Source organism: Plecotus auritus (assembly GCF_963455305.1).
Source record: "Plecotus auritus genome assembly, chromosome: 9".
Lineage (NCBI taxonomy): Eukaryota > Metazoa > Chordata > Mammalia > Chiroptera > Vespertilionidae > Plecotus > Plecotus auritus.
Genome location: NC_137783.1, coordinates 107,509,836 through 107,535,053, shown reverse-complemented (window position 1 = coordinate 107,535,053; position 25,218 = coordinate 107,509,836). Strand labels below are relative to the sequence as shown.

At 42.1% G+C, this 25,218-nt stretch overlaps 1 protein-coding gene across 1 annotated transcript in view; it reads right to left on the bottom strand.

Annotated features, from left to right (window-relative positions):
• GDPD4 (glycerophosphodiester phosphodiesterase domain containing 4) overlaps window positions 1-20,332 on the bottom strand; it is a gene marked incomplete at both ends in the record, with an annotated part of 150,580 nt that extends 130,248 nt beyond the window's left edge. The window contains 2 exons of the mRNA XM_080640620.1: window positions 3,708-3,855; window positions 20,259-20,332. Of these exons, the coding sequence (XP_080496746.1) occupies window positions 3,708-3,855; window positions 20,259-20,332 (222 nt within the window). The remainder of the gene's footprint in view (window positions 1-3,707; window positions 3,856-20,258) is intronic.
• Between the last annotated feature and the right edge of the window lie 4,886 nt (window positions 20,333-25,218).

Below are 25,218 nucleotides of genomic sequence, written 5' to 3'. Positions count from 1 at the left end.
TAAGAATATATCAATTTTATTTTTTTTCAAATAAATAAGTTTTAATTTTCTCATTTTTCTCTATTGTTTGTATCATTTCTATTTATATCATTGATTGCTACTGTCTTTAGTAGTTCCTTCCTCATCATTGGAAAAAAAATTTCCTTTTCTAGATTCTTAAGGTAAAAACTTAATCAGTATTAAACTTTTCTTTCTTCTAACATTTAAAGCTATAAAATTCCTTCTAAGTTCTGCTTTAGCTGTATCTCATAAATATTGTTGTATATGCATTATCCTTTAGTTTAAAATATTTTCTAATTTCCCTTGTGATTTATCCCTTAATCAATGGAATGTTTAGAAACACATTGATTTCCAGAATTTAGAGGCTTAGCTAGATACTTTATTAATGTTCATTTCTTATTCAATTTAGTTGTGGTCACAGAACATAGTCTGTAAGGTTTCAGTCCTTTAAAATATATTTATTGAGACTATTTTATGGTTTGTCATGTGGTCTATTTTTGTGAATGCGCCATGCCATATACATTTGAAAATATTGTTTATTCTGAAGTTTTGGGGTATATTATTTTATGTTCTTTAGGCCAAGGAGACCAAAAGTGTTGTTCAGACATCTGCATCCTTTCTGATTATATTTTTGGGGTGTTCCGTTGCTCTTCCAGGTACTGAGAGAGGAATGAAATCTCTGACTATAAATCTCTTTCATTTAGCTTTTGTTTCATGTATTTTGAAGCTATGTTATTAAGTTCATACACAGTTATAATGATAATACTTTCCTGATATATTGACCTTTTCATCCTTATGAAATCTTTGTTTCCAGGAATGCTCCATGCTTTCAAATGTATTTTTTCCGATATTTCCTATACTGAGGTGATTGTGGTGCAAAACATACTTAGTGTTGGTGGCTCTATTCCCCTCAACCTGAATGGATCTGGACACAGGTTCTGGCTTCTGTCCAGCCTTCCCTATTCCCTTCAGGATTCTAAACTTAGTCCTACACCTTATAGGTGTTTCCTCGAGGTACTCAAAAAGCCTTTCAATATATTCTCTTTTTGCTTATAATAGTCAAAACTGGTTTATGTAACAGCAAACTAAAAAACTCTTAAGAACAGGAAAACAGATTAATGTATTTTCTACTCTACTTATTTTCTTATCACTTCACCATGGTGAAGTATTGAGGTCAAGCTAATGGAGTACTTTTTCTAAGGCATTATAGCCACTTCTCTTCCAGGATTTCCTCACCATTTTCATGTTCTTCTCAATTCTTCGTTGGATTACTATTATGGGTGGAATTGTGTTCTCCTCAAATTCACATGTTGAAGCACTACCCCCCCAGTACCTCAAAATCTGACTACACTTGGAAATAGGGCATTTAAAGAAGTGAGTAAAGAGGGCCATTAGAGTGGACCCTAATCCAATCTGACTGCAGAAGAGAAAATTTGGACACATAGAGACAGTGTGGATGTGTATGCACACAGAGGAAAGGCTGTGTGAGGACACAGGAAGAAGGTGCTATCTGCAAGCCAAGGACAGGGGGCTCAGAAGTGCTGGAGGCTAATTCCAGCATGTCATAATAAATGCAAGAAGTCCTCAAAAGGTTGATAGGCCTCTATATTCAGCAGGGCTGAATACATATTATTTCCTACTGGAATGGCCGAAGGCATTTCCCCAAACCTGAAAAAGATGCATAAATGATTGCTTGCTGCCAGACAGCTGAGGGCATTTCAATCTACATGTTATTGCCTCCTGCTGGCCAAACACCTGAACAGCCGAAGGCAGTTCCCCCAAAACTGGCAATGCTTACTATATACTAAACCTTACCTTTGATATGTATATCTACTTTGCTATAGGGCAAAATGTGGAAATAAAAAAATCCCTGGGTCCAGATAAAAGAGAACTTAGCTACTACAGTTGAGCTCCTCTGGCTCCCCCATGGATTACAAATTTATATTATATTTCTAGTCTCTTTATTAATTTACATGCAACCCTTCTCCAGATTCCTGAACCCTTCTAGATGCTGGATATCACCCCGGCATTAAGAAGAAACCAAACCTGCTGATGCACTGATCTTGAATTTCTAGCCTCTGTACTGTGAGAAAATAAATTTCTGTTGTTTAACCTGCCCCGCTATGATATTTTGTTATGGCAGCCTTAGTTTATTCATGTAACTACTGAAAATCATAAGGTATCTGGAATACAGCCTTCAGACCTCTTATCAGCCAGTGGAGTGATCTTAAAATCCATATTTTATTTTTCACTTATATACTCTTTTTTTTCTTTTTGACTTTAGATTCACATGAATTTATTATCAATTCAAATATTATCAATCTAAGTATTTAAATGAAAAGTGTTTTTTAACAAAGTTGTATTTAATATATCCAAAAGGACAACTTTGAGACATTCCTGATTAGGGGGATAGGATTATGGAGGGGTACATTGCTTTCTAATTTATGCATTTTTGTAATTATTGAATTTTATATAATGAGCAAGTTTTCTTTGTAATCAATTTTAAAAATAAAAATGTTAGAAAAACATACAGTACACACATGAAGGGGAATTACAGTATATAAGGACAGGCAGGTGGAGAGGTTTCACTTTTGCCAAGGTACCTGCCATCCAAGGTTTCCTTGAGGGCCACCTCCAGAACGCTGCTCAAGCCACCAGAAGGGGTCAGCTATTTTATGATGCCACCAGAGGGCCTCAATGCACTGTGGCCCTTGACCCTGATCTTCTCTCTCCTGGTCCTGACCCTGAACAGGTCAGAAAAGTAGGTTTCTGAGGCTGGAATATAGAGAAGACAACTGAAATATTTAGGCTTCTCAGCCTAAAGCTTTAACTTCCAAGGCAGTTTGGAATTTGGGTTATTACTCTGCAGTGGAAACTTTTTATTCTGAATTGAGGCTTTTTGGTGTACTAAAGTGGACCTTAAAAATTATTTAAGCGTGACTAAGAAAAGCTATGGGACCTGAGTATGATTTCATTCAGGGGCAGGGAAAGGCCTAGCTCACAGAGCAGTTTAAAGTGTCAATAAGAGAAATTAAGCTGTTTTCTGCTGTACACTACTGTGTTCCACTCAGGCAACCTACTCTACACAGATAAGAAAAACAGTCTCTGTAGCAGTTAACTGGTTAGCTGGGGCTCCCTTAAGTGATGAGATTTAGTGAGGATTGTAACCCAGGTCTTCAGGTCCCTAAGCCTCTGGCAATGAGCAAACTAGGTAACTGGCCACTGGCTCTCTTTTTCAAATAAGCACACAGTATCACTTGGAAGTGAAGTACATTTGTTTTTCTCCCTCTACCCTATGCCACTGTCATTGCTGCCATGCCTCTAGGAAGGTGGGCTGCAGTAGCAAAATTCTAGACTCAGACCTCATTCTGAATCTTGCATCATGCAACAATGTGCAAGAATCTTCATATCTTCAAGCTTCAGTTTCCTTATGGGGAAAATAACAGTGGCTAACTCAGAGGGCTAAATTACATAATGCATGAAAAGAACACTGTTAGGATTCAATAAATGGCAGTTATTAGAACAATACTAATTTCTCCCTGACAATCACTGAAGGACCTGGGTGAGGAAAGGGAGGATGCTACATTTCCAATATAATAAAGTCTCTGCTCCCCAGGCAACTACACAGTGGGCAATGTACAGGTCGGGTAGGGGACATGAAATTCTATTATACTAGACTTGGAAGAGCAATCTGGAAGTCAGCTCACCATGGAGCAGTATGGGTAATTTATCTGCCTCAGGAGCTGAATGTTGTCTGTGGTCACCAAGTTAATCCTGGAGCACCAGGCCAGTGAGAAGACCCAAGGCTCATTGATGACGTATAAGTTGTTGGTGAAGTTAGCTGCTTTATAATCTCTGGAACAAAAACAGAACCCACAGGGGATTTAGACTTTGTCTGACTCTCATCATCTAAAAGGGAAACAGTCACAAGGTTTTTGAAAGGCTATTGCTTAAATTAACAGAAGCAGCTGGTCCCGAAACAACTATGATATGACATGCAGAATTGGCTCATGTTTCAATGAGATAAAGAATTAGATTTTTACCTCCTGTACTAACAGTGGCATTTTAGTAAACTGGATGTCCTGGGGTAAAAAATGGAAAGAGAAAAGGAAAAGAATGGAAAGGGAAGGGAAGGGAAGGGAAGGGAAGGGAAGGGAAGGGAAGGGAAGGGAAAGGAAGGGAAGGGAAGAAAGAAAAAAGGAAGAAAGAAAAGAAAAAGAAATCCCTATTTGTAGCATTTGCTCATTTCCATGGTGTAAATACTCCTACCATAGCCAATTTCAAGCTGGAAAAACAGGATTTCAAAGTTTCTGATCACTGGCTCCCACAAGCCAGTATGAACAAGCTCCAGCACATTATTGGGTAGCAGCGATACTTACTTCCATCAAAGCACTTGACAACACGCTCTATGTGCTTTCTTTCTATGTGCTTGAGTGTAAGTAAATTAAAGGCAAAGACAGAATCTTATTCATCTTTATATATCCACTAGAGGCCCGGTGCATGAAATTCATGCACAGCGGGGGAGGGTGTCCCTCAGCCCAGCCTGCACCCTCTCCAATCTGGGACACATCAAGGATCGGACCTAAACGGGCTGTTGGACATCCCTCTCACAATCCAGGACTGCTGGCTCCCAACTGCTCACCTGCCTGCCTTCCTGATTGCCCCTAACCACTTCTGCCTGCCAGTCTGATCACTCCCTAACCACTCCCCTGCCAGCCTGATTGATGCCTAACTGCTCCCCTGCCAGCCTGATTGCCCCTAACTGCCCTCCCCTGCAGGCCTGGTCACCCCTAACTGCCCTCCCTTGCAGGCCTGGTCACCCCCAACTGCCCTGCCCTGCAGGCCTGGTCCCCCCCCAACTGCCCTCCCCTGCAGGCCTGGTCCTCCCCAACTGCCTTTCCCTGCAGGCCCAGTCGCCCCCAAGTTCCGTCCTCTGCTGGCCTGGTCCCCAACTGCCCTCCCCTGCAGGCTTGATTGCCCCCAACTGCCCTCCCTTGCAGGCCTGGTCCCTCCCAACTGCCCTCCCCTGCTGGCCATCTTGTGGCGGCCATCTTGTGTCCACATGGGGGCAGGATCTTTGACCACATGGGGGCAGCGATCTTGTGCATTAGAGTGATGATCAATTTGCATATTACTCTTTTATTAGATAGGATAGAGGCCTGGTGCACGGGTGGGGTCTGGCTGGTTTGCCCTGAAGGGTATCCCGAATCAGGGTGGGGGTTCCCTTGGGGTGTGGGGCATCCTGGGAAAGGGGCCTGCGGTGGTTTGCAGGCTGGCCACGCCCCCTGGCGACCCAAGCGGAGGCCCTAGTATCTGGGATTTATTTATCTTCTATAAGTGAAACTTTGTAGCCTTGAGCAGAGGCCAGGGCCAGCCAGGGCGGGAAGCTTGGCTTCCTCCATTGCTGGGGAAACCCAAGCCTCCTGCTTGCTCTGCGGCTGCAGCCATCTTGGTTGGGTTAATTTGCATACTCACTCCTGATTGGCTGGTGGGCATGGCTTGTGGGCGTAGCAGAGGTATGATCAATTTGCATGTTTCTCTTTTATTAGTGTAGATTACCTAGCATAATACCTGCCTTCTTAAACAGTAATTGAAGGAATAAATAAATGAATCCCAATCTGGTGAATATTTGAATTTCAAATATAAAGAACTTTTACAAGCACCAAATTCTTCCCAATGCACTAAATGTCAGTAGATACTTCTGTACTGTCCAGATAAGTTGAGACATATTTAGTAATTCAAGTTGTCATTTTCAGGGATCAAATTTCTCAGAAGAGACACTATATAATGCCTTCAAAAATTTTTTTGAAAATTGAGTTGGTATAGCATATTGGAAACAGCTCTGTACAAGCCTGGGTTTCAATCCCAGCTCTGTCATATAATGGCAAGGCAAGTTCTTACACTCAGTATATAAACTAAGATAAAAGTAATAATAACACCTTTGCAGGAGTGTTGTTGATTAGTCACCCAATGTCTCTAAGATAATTCTAGATCACCTAAAGATACCTAAAAATAGAAATAAGAGCCCTGGCCAGCATGGATCCATAGTTAGAGCATTGGCACCAAAGAGTCTCAAGTCTGATTCCTAGTCTAGAGCACATACCTGAGTTGTAGGTTTGATCCCCGGCCCCAGTCAGACAAAACAGCTTTATATCAAAAAAAGGTTATGAGAGACAAAGAAGGACATTATATATTGACTAGTGGCCCGGTGCACGAAATTCGTGCACATTAAAAGGGGATTAATTAGAGGAAATAATTTAATATTGCTATTTGCCCTTTCTCTATAATAAAAGTGTCAGAGATGAAAGAAAATTAGTAAAATGTATATGAAAACCTTCCTCCTGTCAGAGTCTGGGGCACACCACGGGACCCAGAGTCAAGTCCCCGCCCACCCACATGCGACTCAAAATTGCGTGAGACCCAGACCTGGCCGGGCCCACCCCCCTCACTGGGATAGATACAGACCTGGCTAGTCCCACCCTTGTCAAGCCCTGCCGGGCAGGTCTCCTGGCCCAGCGCCAGGATGGGGGGCGTGGCCTGAGGTCCCCTAGCCCAGACTGGGGTGGTGGGGCAAGCCTTGAGGTCCCCCGTCAAGCCCCACCAGGTGTGGGACATGGCCTGAGGTCATCCATCAAGCCCTGCCAGGCAGGGGGAGGGGAGGGGAAACAGCCTCAGGTCCCCTATCAAGCCCCATCGGCAGGGGGGTGCAGCCTCAGGTCTGCCCTGGGCAGGGGGCATGGCCTGAGTTCCCCCGACCCAGCACTGGGGGTGCACCTTGAGGTCCCCTGTCAAGCCCTGCCAGGCAGGGGGGCGCAGCCTCAGATCCCCTGGCTCGGTGCTGGGGCGGGGGATGCGGCCTGAGGTCCCCCGGCATGGTGCCGGGCTCGGGGGTGCAGCCTAAAGTCCTCTGTCAAGCCCCACCTGGTGGGGGGCATGACCTGAGGTCCCCTGTCAAGCCCTGCCAGGTGGGGGGCGCAGCCTGAGGTCCCCTAGCCCAGCACCAGGATGGGAAGCGCACCTTGAGGTCCCCTGTCAAGCCCTGCCAGGTGTGGAAGGTGGCCTGAGGTCCCCTGTCAAGCCCTGCTGGGTGGGGGGCACAGCCTGAGATCCCCTGTCAAGCCCTGCCTGCCTGAGGTCCCCTGTCAAGCCCCACGGGGGCGGGGGAGTATGTAGCCTCAGGTCCCTGCTGATTGCTTATTAAGGCTCCTTATGGGAACTTGGCCTCAGCTGTGGGTGAAGCCATCTTTGTGACAGAGTGATAGTTAATTAGCATATTCCCTCTTTATTAGATAGGATTTTAAAAATTAATGCATCAAGAAGATATCTATAATAATAAAAGTGTAATATGCTAATTAGACCAGACATCTTTCCGGAAGTCCTTCTAGACGACCTTCCAGATGAAGCCACAGTGGCAGGGGTCGAGGCAGCCACCATGGCGGCAGGGGGGGGAGTCCCTTGTATAAATTTCATGCATCAGGCCTCTAGTAACAATTATAAACACTTACACACATAATGACAGATGAGCCAAATTTATAAATCAAAAACTGACAGAATTGAAGAAAAAATAGACAGCTATACAATAAAAGTTGGAGACTTCAATATCCCATTCCCACTAATGGCTAGAACAAGCAGACAGAAATTAAGTAAGGAAATAGAGGATTTAATCAACACACAAAAAATTAACTATACCTAATAGACATATATAGAACATTAAACCCTAAAATAACAGCATTCATATTCATCTTAAGTGCACAGGGGATATTTTTCAGACTAGACCATATATTAGATCACAAATTAAATGTCAATAGATGTAAAAAGATAGATCAAACTAAGTATCTTCTTTAATCACAACAAGGTAAATCAGAAGTCAATAACAGAAAGAAAACTGGAAAATTCACATATTTGTGGAAATTAAACAACACATTTTTAAATAACCAAAGGATCAACAAAGAAATCACAAGGGAAGTTACAAAATACATAGATAAATGAAAATGAAAATGCAACATACTAAAACTCATGGGATGCAGCAAAAGTGGTTCTAGGGGAGAATCAATGCTTACATTTAAAAAACAAGAAAGACCTCAAATCAACAACCTAATTTTACAAAAATTAGAATAAGAGAAAATTGACCCAGTAGAGCAAGGGGAAGAAAATAATATTAGTGCAGACATAAACAAAAAGAGAACAGAAAACCAACAGAGAAAATCAATGAAACCAACAGTAAGTTCTTTTACGTTATAAACCTTTAGCTAGATGGACTAATAAGAACAAAAGAGAATATACTCAAATTACTTAAATCAGAAATAAAAGTGAGCACATTACTACCAGTTTTACAGAAATAAAAAGGATTAGAAGTGCCAAAACCGGTTTGGCTCAGTGGATAGAGCGTTGGCCTGCGGACTCAAGGGTCCCAGGTTCGATTCCGGTCAAGGGCATGTACCTTGGTTGCGGGCACATCCCCAGTAGGGGGCGTGCAAGAGGCAGCTGATCGATGTTTCTCTCTCATTGATGTTTCTAACTCTCTATCCCTCCTCTCCCTTCCGCTCTGTAAAAAATCAATAAAATATATTTTTTTAAAAAAAAGGATTAGAAGAGAATACTATGAACAACTGTTCCCCAACAAACTGGATAATCTAGATTAAATGGATAAATTTCTAGAAACACAAAATCTACCAAGACTGAATCATGAGGAATTTAAAAATATGAAGACTTAAATGAGTAAAGAGGTTGACTCATTAACCAAAAATCTCCTGAAAAAGAAAAGTTCTGCACCCAATGACTTCACAGGTGAATTCCCCAAACATTTAAAGGGGAACTAATACCAACCCATTAAAATGGCTACATCAAACAGAAATAATAAGGATGTGAAGGAAGTGGAAAAATTTGAACCCATGTGCACTGTTGGTACAGCTGCTATGGAAAACAGTATGGTATTTCCTCCAAAAATTAAAAATAGAATTACTATATGATCCAGCAATACTATTTCTGGTGCATGAGGCACACCTTAAAGACATTGTGGATTTGGTACCACAACACTGCAATAAAACAAATATTGCGACAAAGCCAGTCACAAAATTTTTTTGATTTTCCGATGCATGTAGAATTTGTTTATACTACCCTGCAATTTATTAAGTGTGCAATAGCATTATATCTAAAAGAAAAACAAAACCAACAATGTACATGCCTTAATTTTAAAAATACTTTATTACTAAAAAAATGCTAACGATAGCCCTGGTCGGGTGGCTTATTTGGTTGGAGCATCATCCCATACACCACTGAGTTGTGGGTTTGATTCCTGATCAGGGCACATACCTAGGTTGTAGGTTCGATCCCTGGTCGGGATAAGTATGGGAGGCAACTGATTAATGTTTCTCTCTCACCTTGATGTTTCTCCTTCTCTTTCTCCCTTCCTCACTCTCTAAAAATCAATAAAAACATATTCTCAAGTGAGAATTTTTAAAATGCTAACCATCATCTGAGCAGTCATCTTGCTTCGATGTTGATGGCTGCTGACTAATTAGGTTGCTAGTTACTGAAGGTTCATGTTGCTGTGGCAATTTCATAAGACGACAATGAAATTTGCTCCATCGATTGACTCTTCCTTTCACAAATAATTTCTCTACAGAACTTCTTTTAAAATTAGAGTCAGTCCTCTCAAACCATCCATGAGGGTTAGAATCAACTTCTTTCCATTTCTTGTTAATGTTGATATTTGACCTCTTCCTATGAATCACAAATGTTCTTAATCTAGAACAGGGAATACTTTAAAGAAGGTTTTCAATTTACTTTGTCCAGATCCATCAGAAGAATCACTATCTATGACAGCTAGAGCCTCATGAAATGTATTTCTTACATAATAAGACTTGACGGTCAAAATTACTCCTTGATACACGGACTGTAGAATGGATGTTGTGTTAGTAGCATGAAAACAACATTAATCTCATAGTACATCTCCATCAGAGCTCTTGGGTGACCAGATGCATTGTCAACAAGCTGTGGTATTTTGAAAGGGATCCTTTTCCTGAGCAGTGATTCCCAACAGTGGGTTTAAATATTCAGTAAACCACATTATAAAGAGATGTGCTGTCATCCAGCCTTTGCTGTTCCATTTCATAGGGCACAGGCAGAATATAGTTAGCATCATTCTTAAGGGCCCTAGGACTTTTGGACTGGTAAGTGAGCATTCAAGTCAGCAGCTGCAATAGGCCCTAACTGGAGAATCAGCCTGTCCTTTGAAGCCAGGCATTGACTTCTCCTCTCTAGCTGTGAAAGTCCTAGATGGCATCTTCTACCAATATAAAACTGTTTTATCTACATTGAAAACCTGCTATTTAGGGTAGCCACCTTCATTCATTATCTCAATTAGATCTTCTGGATAACTTGCTGTAGCTTCTACATCAGCACTTGCTGCTTCACCTTGCACTTTCATATTATGAAAACAGTTTCTTTCCTCAAACCTCACAAACTTCTACTAGCTTCAAACTTCTTTTCTGAAGCTTTCTCAACTCTCTCAGCCTTCATAGAATTGAAGAAAGTTAAGGCTTTGTTCTGAATTAAGCTTTTCCTTAAGGAAATGTTGTGGCTGGTTTTATCCAGACCACTAAAAGTTTCTCCATATCACCCTAGCCGGTTTTGCTCAGTGGGTAGAGCGTCGGCCTGTGGATTGGGGGGTCCCGGGTTCGGTTCCAGTTAAGGGCATGTACCTCAGTTGTGGGCACATCCCCATTGGGGAGTGTGCAGGAGGTGGCTGATCAATGTTTCTCTCTCATCAATGTTTCTAACTCTCTATCCCTCTCCCTACCTCTCTGTAAAAAATCAATAAAATACATATTAAAAAATAATAAAAAATACAGTATTTTAAAAAAAAGTTTCTCCATATCAGCAATAATGCTGTTTTGCTTCCTTACCATTCATGTGTTCACTGGAGTAGTACTTTTAATGTCCTCCAAAAACTTTTCCTTTGCATTCACAACTTCGCTAACTGTTTGGTGCAACAGGCCTACCTCTTAGACCAGTGGTCAGCAAACTCATTAGTCCACAGAGCCAGATATCAACAGGACAACGATTGAAATTTCTTTTGAGAGCCAAATTTTTTAAACTTAAACTTCTTCTAACGCCACTTCTTCAAAATAGACTCGCCCAGGCCATGGTATTTTGTGGAAGAGCCACACTCAAGGGGCCAAAGAGCCGCATGTAGCTTGCGAGCCGCTGTTTGCCAACCACTGTCTTAGGCAGTCTTGGTTTTCCACTTGCCTTCCACACTACTAATTATTTCTAGGTTTTGATTTAAAGTGAGAGATGTGTGGCCCTTCCTTTCACTTGAACATTTAGAGGCCATTGTAGGGTTAAAAATTGGCCTAATTTCAAAAATTGGCCTAATTGTTGTGTCTCAGGGAACAGGGAGGCCCTAGATGAGGGAAAGAGATGAGGGAGCAACAGGCTGGTGGAGCAATCAGAACCACATTTATCAATTAAGTTTGCCATTTTATACAGGCACACTTTGTGGCACTCCAAACAATTACAATAGTAACATCAAAGATAACTGACCACAGTCCACTATAACAAATATAGTAATAATGAAAAAGTTTAAAATATGAAAATTACAAAATTTGACACAAATACACAAACTGATCAAATACTTGCTCAACACGGGTTGCCACAAACCTTCTTCAATATGTAAAAAATGCAGTATCTGCAAAGTGCAATAAAGCAAAGCACAATAACATGAGGTATGTCTGTATACTCAAAAGTATTAAAAGCAGGGTTTTGAAGAGATGATTGTACAATCATCTTGATAGCATTATTCACAATAGCTAAAATGCATCTAATGAATATATAAGCAAACTGTAGAATATACATATAATGAAATATTATTCGGCCTTAAAAATGAAGTAAATTCTGGAATGTTGAATTTAACACGAATGAATCTTGAGGACTTTATGCTAAGTGAAAGAAGCCAGTCTCAAAAAGATAAAACTATATAATTCCACATATGAGTGAAAATCATAGAGACAGAAAGTAGAATGATAGTTACCAGGTTATTATTTAATGAATATAGAATTTGAGTTTACAAAATGAAAAGAGTTATTAGGTAGATGGATGGTGTGATGACTGCAAAATTTTATAAATGTATATTAAAACCACTGAACTACACATTTAAAAATGATTGAAATAGTAAATTTTATGTTATATGTATTTTACCAAAATTCAAAAAATTAAAAGAAGGAAGTTGGAGTAAACTATAGACTTTTAGTTTAAAAAATTATGTTCACATGAAAATCTGTATACAAATGTTTATAACATATATATATATATAAAAGCCTAAGTGACCGAACGACCAAACGACTGAACAACCAAACAATTGAATGATCAGTTGCTATGACGCGCACTGACCACCAGGGGACAGACGCTCAACGCACAAGATTGGGCTCCCTCCTGTCTGGATTGGGCCTGCAGGGATCAGGCCCAAACTGGCTATCCAACATCCCCCTAGGGGTCCCAGATTGCGAGAGGGCACAGGCCAGGCCGAGGGACCCCAATGGTGCATGAATCCATGCACTAGCCCTCTAGTTTATTTATAATAACTCATAAATGGAAAGAATCATTCCACGATGTTACTGTTGTTAATTTACAAATGAGAAAACTGGCAATGACAAACTGTCCAGAGTCTTATGTGTAGCTGATGAATAGGTCACGATTTGAAAAAGAGACCTGTGGTCTACCAACCACAGAACATGAACATAATAAATGCTGAATAAACAGAAGCTATTAAAATTCTTCCTCAACTACTAGATTAATCTAAATTATGACTGGAAGAAAAGGAAAACATTTTAGAGCCATTTTCTATCTGAAAAAAAAGTAAAAGGAAATAGCAATACAATCACAATAGAGGTATAGTTGAGAAAAAGGAAATCTTCTGATTGGAAAATAGAGGTAAGACATACATAATAATCCAATGCAAAAAGAAAAACACATTTTGTGATCAACCACGACCATGGTCAAAGAGGCAGGAAAAGTAGAAACAGAAACAGAGGTGCATCCAATAGCCTCGTTCATGGTTTGAGATGCAGAAAGGTATCTACAAATATTTTTACTAAGCCCAAGGAGATTTTGGATATATATATATTTCCAAGGAAGATTTTTGTCTCTGAAACATTTAAATTATCTGAAGAAATTTTCTTTAAAGGGGATATGGATTAAATTAAGCAGTGATTAATAACAGTTAAGTTTGAAAAAGTGACCATTTTATTTCCAGGTGCTTTGAATTCTTAAAACTGTCTCTAACTATATATTTATAAATGTGGTGGTTAATAATTTTAGTTTCTCATGCTTGGCTGCTTTAAGTTTTTAAAATAATGATGTAGTAATGTTCTTAATTATGCCTTTTAGAAATCTGGCTATCTGGATAACAAAGCTATTCATGAGATACTGCAATCCATCTGGGTAATGGCTTGAGGAAATAAACACCTCTCTGAGTTCTGACTTTTCAACAGTCACCTTATATAAAAACAAAAAATGCCAAGCATACAGAAACGTGTGTTCACTGATGAGAGATTGAAGCACAAAGAAGAGGCTAAAGACTATGTTCCAGGGATATAATCTATACATGATAAATATTGGTTGGTAGAGGTGGGAAGAAAGAAATGGAGGGAAGAGCAAGAAGAGGAGAATATGGGATTCCAAAATGATAGTCACACACAGAATCCTGAGATGGGAAGGGGAAGCTAAGTAGTTTGGTTAGAATGCAGATTTGGTGCAAGTAAAGCAGTACATGCCTGGAGAGGTGTGGTCAAACACTTACCTCAACCCGTTGTGGAACAACCTCTGTAGTCAACATTTATTATACTGACTAGGGGGCCAGTGCACGAATTCATGCACCTTAAAAGGAACTGTGGGCCTCGAGGCTGCGGTGGGCACAGGGGCAGGTCTCAGCCCAACCTCTGTGCCGCCACCCAGCCCCTCCTGTCACGGCCCTGGTCCCAACTCCCGCTGCCACCGCTTGCACCCCTGACGGTGCAGAGCAATTGGGTCTGGCAATGTCAGCGGGTGCAAGCAGGGCTGGCGCCGGCAGCAGGTGCAAGTGCCTGATGGGACTGCAGCACACGGGAGCAAAGAATTTTCAAGTAACCACCAGAGGCTCAACCCGATGACAGCAACCGGCACCCTGCCTTGGTCTGGTGTTCCCACTCACCTGCTCCACCTCCCGCCATGGCCAATGCCCACCATGTTCCATGCTCTGCCGCCTGCTGCTGACGCCCTCCATGTTCCGCATGCACCCCCTGTTGGTCAGTGCCCGTCATAGCAACCAGTTGTTTGGTTGTTCAGTTGTTCCGCCATTTGGTCTATTTGCATATTAGGGTTTTATATATATAGATATTTTCTTTTGTAAGTTTTTAACAGAACTTAACTGGCCCACATGCTCAAAACCAGGAGCTTTCCACTTGACATACTTCCTATCAATACATAGCAACCAAAAAATCTATAAGAAGAAACAGGAAATCTTTCAGTGGGAATCAGCTGTCTAGGTACAAACAGTTCCCTGTACAATAGATGGAGCCCCATTCCAGCACTGGTGACAATTTATAGGGAGCAGAGGGAGATTCTAGCCCTTGGCCTAATATTGTCTAATAAACTCTTACAATGCGTTGTTCTGTGGTTGAGTTTTCTCAGGTAACATCATGGGTCAAAGGTCCATTGTGTCACACTAGCCAAAGTGGATGAGGGGTTGGCAGGTGTGGATGAAAGGTGGGAACCATAAACATCTCCTCTGGCTGATGATGATAAACATCATTCTTGAGAGGGCTCATTATGACTCATCTGCAAATAGTTCCATTGGTAAAAAGACCCATTTTTTTTTTTTCACTCAGCACTCTTCCCATAGTCAAAGAATTTAAGAGATTTGGAATGATTGACTATCCCAACACAGAGAGTTGCTTCTGAAAAACATGAACAAATTTCTGCTCAAATGTCCTTACACACATTCCTTTTTAACAGAGTGCTGATATTTCATTTGGTTTGGGCTTTCCCCCCTGAGATATATTTAGGGGGGTTATTCCTAGTTTGCCACATATACCTGAATAAGAAACAATCTCCAGCCCTAGCTAGATAGCTCAGTTGGTTACAACATTGTACCGATATACCAAGGTTGCAGGTTTGATTTCCAATCAAGGCACACACAAAAAGCAACTAATGAATGCATAAATAAGTGGAACAACAAATTGACGTTTCTCTCTCCCTCCCCCTCTTTTTTAAATGAATATTTTTTTTTTTTAAAAAAAGAAAGAAACAATCTCCATTTCTATAGAGAACAAAATGACTTAAGGATGCCAGGGAAGATCTACAACAAGCATGTCAAACTCAAAGGCTAACACAGGCTAAATAAACAAGTGTTTATGTGGACCGCAAAAAAACAAAAGCTTCAATTTTCATAGAGACATAGGTTTATTTTGATAGAGACATGCTGAATACAAAGGGCTGAAATAAATGAGTAATCGTTAACATAAAATAATAGAACATTTTAATAAAAATTAATATTTTTCTTGAACATTAACTTACCAGATGCTGAATAACTGCACAAATTAATAAGCATAACGCAAATAAACCTCTTTTTCTTGTACTCCAAAAGTGAAATATTTCCTGTTGTGCACACTAAACAAGTCAGTACAAAGACTAATGACGTGGCAACCGGCTGCTAAAATATTCGCTGCTAGTATTAGTGGAGAAAAATGGTGCACCTGCACGTAAGGTGCATAAGGGAAATGAATGCAACACAATTATAGTAATCAGTCATTAGTGAACGTTGTAGTTCATTATTAATAATTATGTATAACAGGATATTGTAAAAATTAAGTTACGAGATTTTTATTAAAACATTTCTTACATAACATTATATTGGCTGGGCCGCAAAAATATTCGTTGTGGGCCGTATGTCTGCGAGTTTGACATACTTGATCTACAAGGTTAGTCAGGTTCAACTGCTATGCTCCAGGGACATGCTACCCACTTCCCAGACTCTACCATATATACTGAGATAGACATAACAGATGTTGCTCAATTTTAGAGTCAAGAATCACATGTACATGATGGATAAACATTTTTCTGAAGGGATGTTTTGGTGAAGGGACATTAAGATCAAACATTACAAATTTGTCTTCCATGCAAGTTCCAATAAATCACCTAGTTTTGGAATCACCTGATTTCTTGCTTTTTCTCTCAGCCTCTGATAAGGGTTTTATATTGTAAAATGGTTTGAGCTAAAAAATAAATAAATACAAAAGAGAATGCATTGCTTTCCATTAGAAGCATTTACAATGCTCCTGCTACTAGCATACACTGAGTGGCCAGATTATTATGATCTCTGAACGCATAATAATCTGGCCACTCAGAGTGTGTGTGTGTGTGTGTGTGTGTGTGTGTGTGTGTGTGTATTTTTTAAATTTTTTTTAGACGCCTGGTGCATGAACCAGCCAGCCTGACCAGGGGGAGGGGACATGGGTCGTTGGCCTGCCTGCCTACTGGTCTAACTCCTGGTCAAGGGGACAATTTGCATATTAGCCTTTTGTTATATAGGATATACACTGAGTGGCCAGATTATTATGTGTTCAGAGATCATAATAATCTGGCCACTCAGTGTATAGCTCCACATCTAGCCCTACTATGTGTTGCTCCATTACCATTCAACCCACCAGAACCTCTGAACTACTGTCCTGAGCCAAGGAGAGAAATTAAATGTAATCTCCATAGGTAATTGAATGTAATCTCCATGGGTAATTAAATGTAATCTCCATACGTAATTTGGAATGATTGAGTTTATATCGAAGAACCTGTTGTATACCACTGAAAGACTGTCATGTTCCTGTCTTGACCTTCCTTTTCAGCCTGTTTTCTATAACACACGGTAATACAATCCCTTTTCAGTTGCATTGGCTTCCAACATTTGCCCTCACTGTTCTAGAAATAGGCTTTGGCTTAAGACTGAACTGGAGTCAATCCCAGCTCTATCACTCACTTTCCTTCTTTGCCATACCACATGTTAAAAATCCTACCCTTAACCTGCAAAGCCCAGTTCAAATGCTACTTCTCTCATGAAGCCTTAAGTATTCCTGAACTAAAGAGACTTTGATGGTATTAAACTCCAATGGCCCCTTTTTGTGCCCCTGTATTTGTATGTCTCATTCTGCCTTCTATAGTTATCTGTGGATATCTTAGATCAGATTCAAATCCTGGCTTCATCTGCTTCTCGCTGTGTAATTGGTAGAACCATTTAAATTCTCCCAAGTCTTCATTGCCCAAACTATAAAGTAGGGAATAGGAGGGGTAAGCTATCTACTTCTCAAGATTATTCTGAAGATTAAATATGATAAAACTAGGGGTCCAGTGCATGAATTCATGCACCTTGAAAGGAACTGTGGGCCACGAGGCTGCAGTAGGCACAGGGGCAGGTCTTGGCCCATCCTCCACACCCCCACCTGGTCCCTCCTACTGCAGCCCCCAGTCCCCTGTCTGCTGGCAGCCCCACTCCCACCGCCGCTGCTCCCACTCACTGATGGTGCTAGCCCCGTTCGCACCCGCTGATGGCACTGCTCTGACTGCCCCTCAGGAGCAGGGGGAGGTGGAGAAGCCCTCAGGGGCAATTGGGGCTGGCAGCTGCCGCTCGCACCTGCTGATGGCACCAAGCAGTTGAAACTAGAGCCAGGTGCCGGCAGCAAGTGTGAGTGGCAGCTCCAGAGCCAGCTGCGGGTGCAAGCAGGGCCAGCGCCGGCAGCAGGGCGGCTGCCAGCCCTGATCGCCCCTCAGGATCAGGGGAGGTGGAGAAGCCCTGAGGGGCAATTGGGGTCGGCAGCTGATGCTCACACCCACTGATGGCACGGAGTGATCGGGGCCAATGCTGGGTGCCAGCAGCGGGTGCAAGCGGTGGCTCTGGCGCCAGCAGCAGGTGCAAGTGCCGGGTGGGACCATGGCGTGCAAGAGCTGGGCCTCATCTGGGCATCTCCAAAGCTCAAACCATTTTCAATAACCACCAGAGGCTCACCCTGATGACAGTGATCAGTGCCGTGCCTTGGTCTGGTGCCCCGCTCACCTGCTCCACCATCCCGCCACGGCCGACACCCTCCATGTTCCATGCTCTGCTGCCTGCTGCCAATGCCTGCCATGTTCTGTGCGCACCCCCTGGTGGTCAGTGCATGTCACAGCGACTGGTTGTTTGGTTGTTCAGTCTATTTGCATATTAGGGTTTTATATATATAGATATGTGTAGGATCTAGGAGCATATCCAGTACATAGAAAAGTGCACAGTTCACTTAGTTCCCTTACTCTCTACTGCCTCAACTGGAATGTAATTCCCTCAGGGCAGAATCTGTCCATTTTTCTTTGTAATACATAGCATTTCATCCTACACCTCAGTCCATATGTATATTAGCTATTTTAAATTTAAGAGATGGCTGCTTTTATTGTCATTTACCAGTTGTAGATTATTTGTGGGTGAAGTCAGTGAAGCAAGCAGTAGCCACCTCACATTAGCATAACTCAATCTCTTTCTCTCTGCACAACTTTATTTCATTCTCATTCTCACCCTTTCTATTTCTTCTCCTTCCGTTGACCTCTTTAACAAGCTGTCATTTCTCACCTTTTTCTCAGGATATATATACAATCACATTTCACAATATTCCCATGCTAGACTGTAAAGCAGATCACAGAAGCTGAATTAAACATAGTCTATATCTGAGCTGAGGCCTATTGTGAGGGGTTTTTCCATCCTCAGGAAAATAGAAATTTGCTTCAGGATTCAAGATTTTGTTTGATTCTATACCAGATCTAGACCAACTGATTAATTTGTTAGGCCTTTTCGTGGGGGAAATTGTTAAAAGAACAAGATGGGTAAGACCAAGACAGAATTTAATGACTAAGCTGTGCATAATTTTTTAAGTGTCCCTGAATGGGCAAAAGGAATAGAAAATGCACACTAGAAAAACATTTATGAAGCCTTTCCTTTAAGGATAAATGTCAAGAAAAATTCAAATCAGTAAAAACAAGAAAGATTAATCAACAACAGAGTTTAAAACTAGAGTCCAGTAAAGTTTAAGTGGTATTATGGGGTAGATCTAACAGCTGAAGTAAATCAAGTCCTTTTTTTGGTATGTGAAATAGGGGACTTAGTCAGAAAAATAAAATGGAATAGGACATGCCAGTTTATACTACCTCCAATATACTACCTCCACTTCAAAAGTCCTAGGAAGCCAAAACCGGTTTGGCTCAGTGGATAGAGCGTCGGCCTGCGGACTGAAGGGTCCCGGGTTCAATTCCAGTCAAGGGCATGCACCTTGGTTGCGGGCACATCCCCAGTGGGAGGTGTGCAGGAGGCAGCTGATCGATGTTTCTCTCTCATCGATGTTTCTAGCTCTCTATCCCTCTCCCTTCCTCTCTGTAAAATATCAATAAAATATATTTTAAAAAAAAAAGTCCTAGGAAGTAACAATATAGTAATGACAACAAAATTCTAGTTCTCCACATAAAACACCTGGTTCCTCAATTAAAAACAATACTAAAAGTTCCTCGTTTCTCTATGCCTATGTTTAGAGAAATTACAGCAGAAAGGACATTGGATGATTCAATGTATCATACTGTTTAAGAAAGCAGACAATTAGAAACCAAGATGGCGGCATAGGTAAACACCTAAACCGCTGCCTCGCACAACAATTTCAAAACTACAACAAAAAGACAAAACAGACATCATCCAGAACCACAGGAAGGCTGGCTGAATAGAAATTCTACAACTAGAAGGAAAGAGAAAAGCACACTGAGACTCACAGGAGCTGCAGAAGGCAAAGGTATGGAGGCGCACGCACAGAGAGGGAGGCACATGGAGAGGGAGGCGCGTGTGTGGAGAGGGCTGGCAACTGAGTACACGGCTGGCTTTCTCAATTGGGTGGGAGACAAAAGCTCCCAACTGCTATGAACTCCAGTACTGGGTGAGACTCTGGGGACCCAGACTCATACGGGGAAAAACTGGACTGTCTGGCAGCAGGCAAAACTCGAGGGCGGCTTTCTCTCAGAGGTGCTTGTAGCGATTACCGCAGAACACTGAGACCCAGGGGCCTCTTAGGGCAGGGCTGACGGGAAGCCATTGCTGTCTGCTCCGCCCTGAGATCCAGCCCCATGAAGCCACTGTTGTTTGCTCCATCCTGAGACTCCACCCCATCCAAGCTGAGCGCAGAGGCTTTTGCATATAATTAGCCTAGTCCTTTGAATTCTAATCTTACCTAACAAACTGCAGCTGCTCCAGTGATGCCCGGAACACCCAAAAGAAGGCTGAAGGCCCCACAGCAGCTTGCATTGCTTCACAGCTGGGCCTCATCTGGGAATCTCCAAAGCCCAAACAAAGAAGAGGAATCTGCAGCTCTCTACATAGCTCCTGCTGGGTGGCCTCAGGCAAAGGCTAAATTAGGACCTCCTTGGAGATCCAAGAGCCAGTGTACCCAGGGGTCAGAGTGGGACCATCCAGATTACAACTCCTCAGATCCATAAGGGACACATTCTTGTCTCATAAGGGTGTCTCCAGCACAGAAGTTCTCCCATCATAGGCACAGCTGATACTCACAGCCAATTGGTCTGGAGGTCAATTCCTCCCAGTGATACCAACAACAATCAAGGCTTAACTACAACAAGATTGTGCACACAGCCCACAAAGGGGTGCACCAAGAGTGTCCACCTCAGGTAACTGGGGAGGCTGAGCCACTGAGCCCTATAGGACACCTACCACACAAAGCCACTCTATCAACACAGGGAAGCAGCCAAAATGTGGAGACAAAGAAAGAAGTCACAAATGAAAGAAATGGAGGAAAGCAAACAACTGGATATAGAGTTCAAAACCACGGTTATAAGGTTTTTCAAGAATTTTCTAGAAAAGGCCGATAAATTTAGCGAGACCCTCGAGGATATGAAAAAGGACCAACTAGAAATTAAGCATACACCGACTGAAATAAAAAACAATATACAGAGATCCAACAGCAGACTAGAGGATCGCAAGAATCAAGTCAAAGATTTGAAATACAAAGAAGCAAAAAACACCCAACCGGAAAAGCAAAAAAAAAAAAAGAATCCAAAAACTTGAAGATAGTGTAAGGAGCCTCTGGAACAACTTCAAGCATACCAACATCCAAATTATGGGGGTACCAGAAGAAGAGAGAGAGCAAGATACTGAAAACCTATTTGAAGAAATAATGACAGAAAACTTCCCCCACTTGATGAAAGAAATAGACTTACAAGTCCAGGAAGTGCAGAGAACCCCAAATAAAAGGAATCCAAAGAGGACCACACCAAGACACATCATAATTAAAATGCCAAGAACAAAAGACAAAGAGAGAATATTAAAAGCAGCAAGAGAAAAACAGTTAATTACTTACAAGGGAGCACCCATACGATTGTCAGCTGATTTCTCAACAGAAACTATGCAGGCCAGACGGGAGTGGCAAGAAATATTCAAAGTGATGAATAGCAAGAACCTACAACCAAGATTACTCTACCCAGCAAAGCTATCATTCAGAATTGAAGGTCAGAAAAAGAGCTTCACAGATAAGAAAAAGCTAAAAGAGTTCATCACCGCCAAACCAGTATTATATGCAATGCTGAAAGGTATTCTTTAAGAAGAGGAAGAAGAAAAAGGTAAAGGTAAAAATTATGAACAACAAATACATATCTATCAACAAGCGAATCTAAAAATCAAGTGAATAAAAAATTTGATGAACAGAATAAACTGGTGAATATAATAGAATCAGGGGCATAGAAAGGGGGTGGACTGATAATTCTCAGGGGGAAAAAGGTATAGGGGGTGCAGGAAGAGACTGGACAAAAATCGTACACCTATGGATGAGGACAGTGGGTGGAGGTAAGGGCAGAGGGTGGGGTGGGAACCGGGTGGAGGGGAGCTATGGGTGGGGAAAAAGAGGAACAATTATAATAATCTGAACAATAAAGATTTATTTAAAAAAAAAAGAAAGCAGACAATTATCTAAATCTGTCCAATAATGCCACTTAAAGGAAACCACTCAACAAACAATCTGAGATGTATCTGTAAATGTAGATGAACAATACAGTTTTTGTTGATAAAGGTGCCACCAGATCGCTCTGAGTAGCACTGAAGTAGTGGTACTTTCTAACAATCCCAAGTTCTTTCCCTTATCCCAACCTATTACTTATGTTGAAGCTATTGTCAGACACACTCCTTTCTTCTTTATTGCACTTTCTTATAAACTTCATCATTAGGAAGCTACTTTGTAAAAAGAACCTCGAGAAGAAATGTACTGCTGAGAAATTATTTTTAGGAGTCACAGAAAATTCTACTGCATATTATCAAATTACTAGAGGCCCGGTGCACAAATTTGTGTACCAGTGGAGGTCCGTCAGCCTGGCCTGCACCCTCTCACAATCCAGGACCCCTCAGGGGATATTGGACTACTGAGGGATGTAGTAGTGTGCGAAGCAGCAGGCGGCTGGGGAGGAGCCTGAGCCTGGGCCTGGTGAGGTGCCACTCCTGCTCATCCTGGCCCCACTGTACCTGCTGAAGCCTCTCAGTAGCACTGCTGCAGCAGCGGGAGAGGCTCACGCCGCTACAGCTGCACTCGCCAGCTGTGAGCCCGAAGTCTGGCACCTGTTGGTCAGCTGAGTGGCGCTCCCACTGTGGGAGCACACTGACCATCAGGGGGCAGCTCCTGCATTGAGCGTCTGCCCCCTGGTGGTCAGTGTGTGTCATAGCAACCAGTCGCTTAGGGTTTTATATATATACTAGAGGCCCGATGCACAAAAATTCATGCATGGGGGGGTCCCCTCAGCCCAGCCTGTACCCTCTCCAATCCAGGACCCCTTGGGGGGTGTCTGACTACCAGTTTAGGCCCGATCCTGCAGGCCTGGGTATCAGGTCTAAACCGGCAGTCGGACATCCCTCTCACAATCCGGGACCACAGGCTCCTAACTGCTCACCTGCCTGCCTGCCTGATCGCCCCTAACTGCCCCCCCTGCTGGCCTGGTCACCCCAAACAGCCCCGCCTGCTGGCATAGTCGCCCCCAACTGTCCCCCCCACACACACTCACACACAGCCTGCTGCTCTGTTGTTTGGTCGCCCCTCACTAACCCCCTGCCAGCCTGGTCGCCCCACACAGCCTGCAGCTCAGTCATTTGGTTATCCCTCATTAACGCCCCCGCCAGTCTGGTCACCCCACACAGCCTGTTGGGTCATCCATTCGGTTGTTTCAGATGTGATGGTTGCTTAGCCTTTTATATATATAGACTAGAGGCCCGATGCATGAAAATTCATGCAAGAGTAGGCCTTCCTTCCCCCAGCTGCCGGCACTGGCTTCCCTCTGGCACCTGGGACCCAGGCTGCCAGCACTGGCTTCCCTCCGGCACCTGGGACCTAGGCTTCCTTCCTCTGGCCGCTGGCAGGCACCCAGGACCTGGGCTGGCTTCCCTTGGGCTGCCCACAGGCACCTGGGATCCGGGCTGGCTTCTTTCCGGCTCCAGCTTTGTTAGGAAGGACATCAATAAGATGTCCGGTCTAATTAGCATATTACCCTTTTATTATTATAGATAGTGATAGATATTAGTATATTGATTCAAAAAATAACCAAATAATTGGCCATGGTACCAAAGCCCCTTAGGGGAAAAGAAGCAGAATAATTAGAATCCAACCCACATGAATTCAGATGGACTCTGTTGGCACTGTTGTTTAAAATCCTCTTAATGATGAAGTTAAGGAAGATCTGTGCCAATTATAATAGACTTAATATAACAAGGATTAATTATCCTTTTCACTAGTCCAAGCCATATGTCCACTTTACCTGCTAAAAAACAACAACAACAACAACAACAAAAACGCAAACTGCCCTTGCTAGTATAACTTGGTGGTTAGAGTGTTGGCCCCATGGACCACAGGGCCGCAGGTTCAATTCTGGGTTAAGGGGATGTACCTGCAGGTTTGATCCCAGCCCTGGTTGTAGCATATATGGGAGGCAACTAATCAATGTCTCTCTCTCTCTTTCTCTCTCTGTCTTCCCCCCCCACACACACACACACTTCCTCCCTTCCTCCCACTCTCTCTAAAAAAATCGATGGAAAAAATATCCTCGGGTGAGGATTAACAACAACAAAACTGAGATGGCGGAGGATAAAGATTCATCCAATGTCTGTGAGCTAGTAACCAGAGTTATGCCTCATTTTCTAGTACTGCCTATCCCAGTTATACACTCTTTGGTCCAACTTTTACTTTCTTTTGTGACCTAGCTGGTGAAGATAGCCAATATTTATTGCCTTCATTAGAGAAAAATCAACAATTTGCCTGGAAATGCTTCAGGCATTTACTAAAGGCCTATCCTACTCTTCTCAAGCCAAACCAAAATCCTAAGGACATGCAGCAATCCATCTTGAAATTCTGAGATTGACTCTATAACTCTATTCACAAAGTTTCTAAGGAAAAATTTTAAATAATTATATATATTTTTACTTTGTGAGATAGTCTCTCTTGCAATTATTCAACTCTGCTATTGTACTGTAAAAACATCCATAGGCAATTCGTAAGTGAATTAAGAATGGTTATGTTGCAATAAACTTTATTTATGGACACTGAAATTTGAATTTTATATATTTTTCACACATCATGAAATATTATTCTTTTTATTTTCTTCCCACCATTTAAAAATGTAAAACCATTCTTAGTTCACAGGCTGTACAAACAGCCAGTGGGCTGGATTTGAACATTAGGGCATAATTTGCCAACCCCAAGGCTCTACTATAATGGTTGGCTTTGGATAATTGTAGAATTCTCTACAATTTATCCAAAGCCAACTATTAAAGACAATTGAGATAATTTCTGGGATTAACTAGATGTTGTAAAGTATAGGTAGCAAGCTTTTTTTAAATGAACAGGCCCCTGTGATTTGACTTAAACAACTTGGAACCATTCTCATGAAATACAGAAACCAAAGACTTTCAGTTACCCTCAAAATATTTCTTAAATAATCATCTTTGCTGATCCTCCTGATCATCATAAACCTTTCTTTTTGAAAGTACACAAAAGGGGAGACCATGGTCTAAGGCAGGGGTGGGCAAACTTTTTGACTCGAGGGCCACAATGGGTTCTTAAACTGGACCGGAGGGCCGGAACAAAAGCATGGATGGAGTGTTTGTGTGAACTAATATAAATTCAAAGTAAACATCATTACATAAAA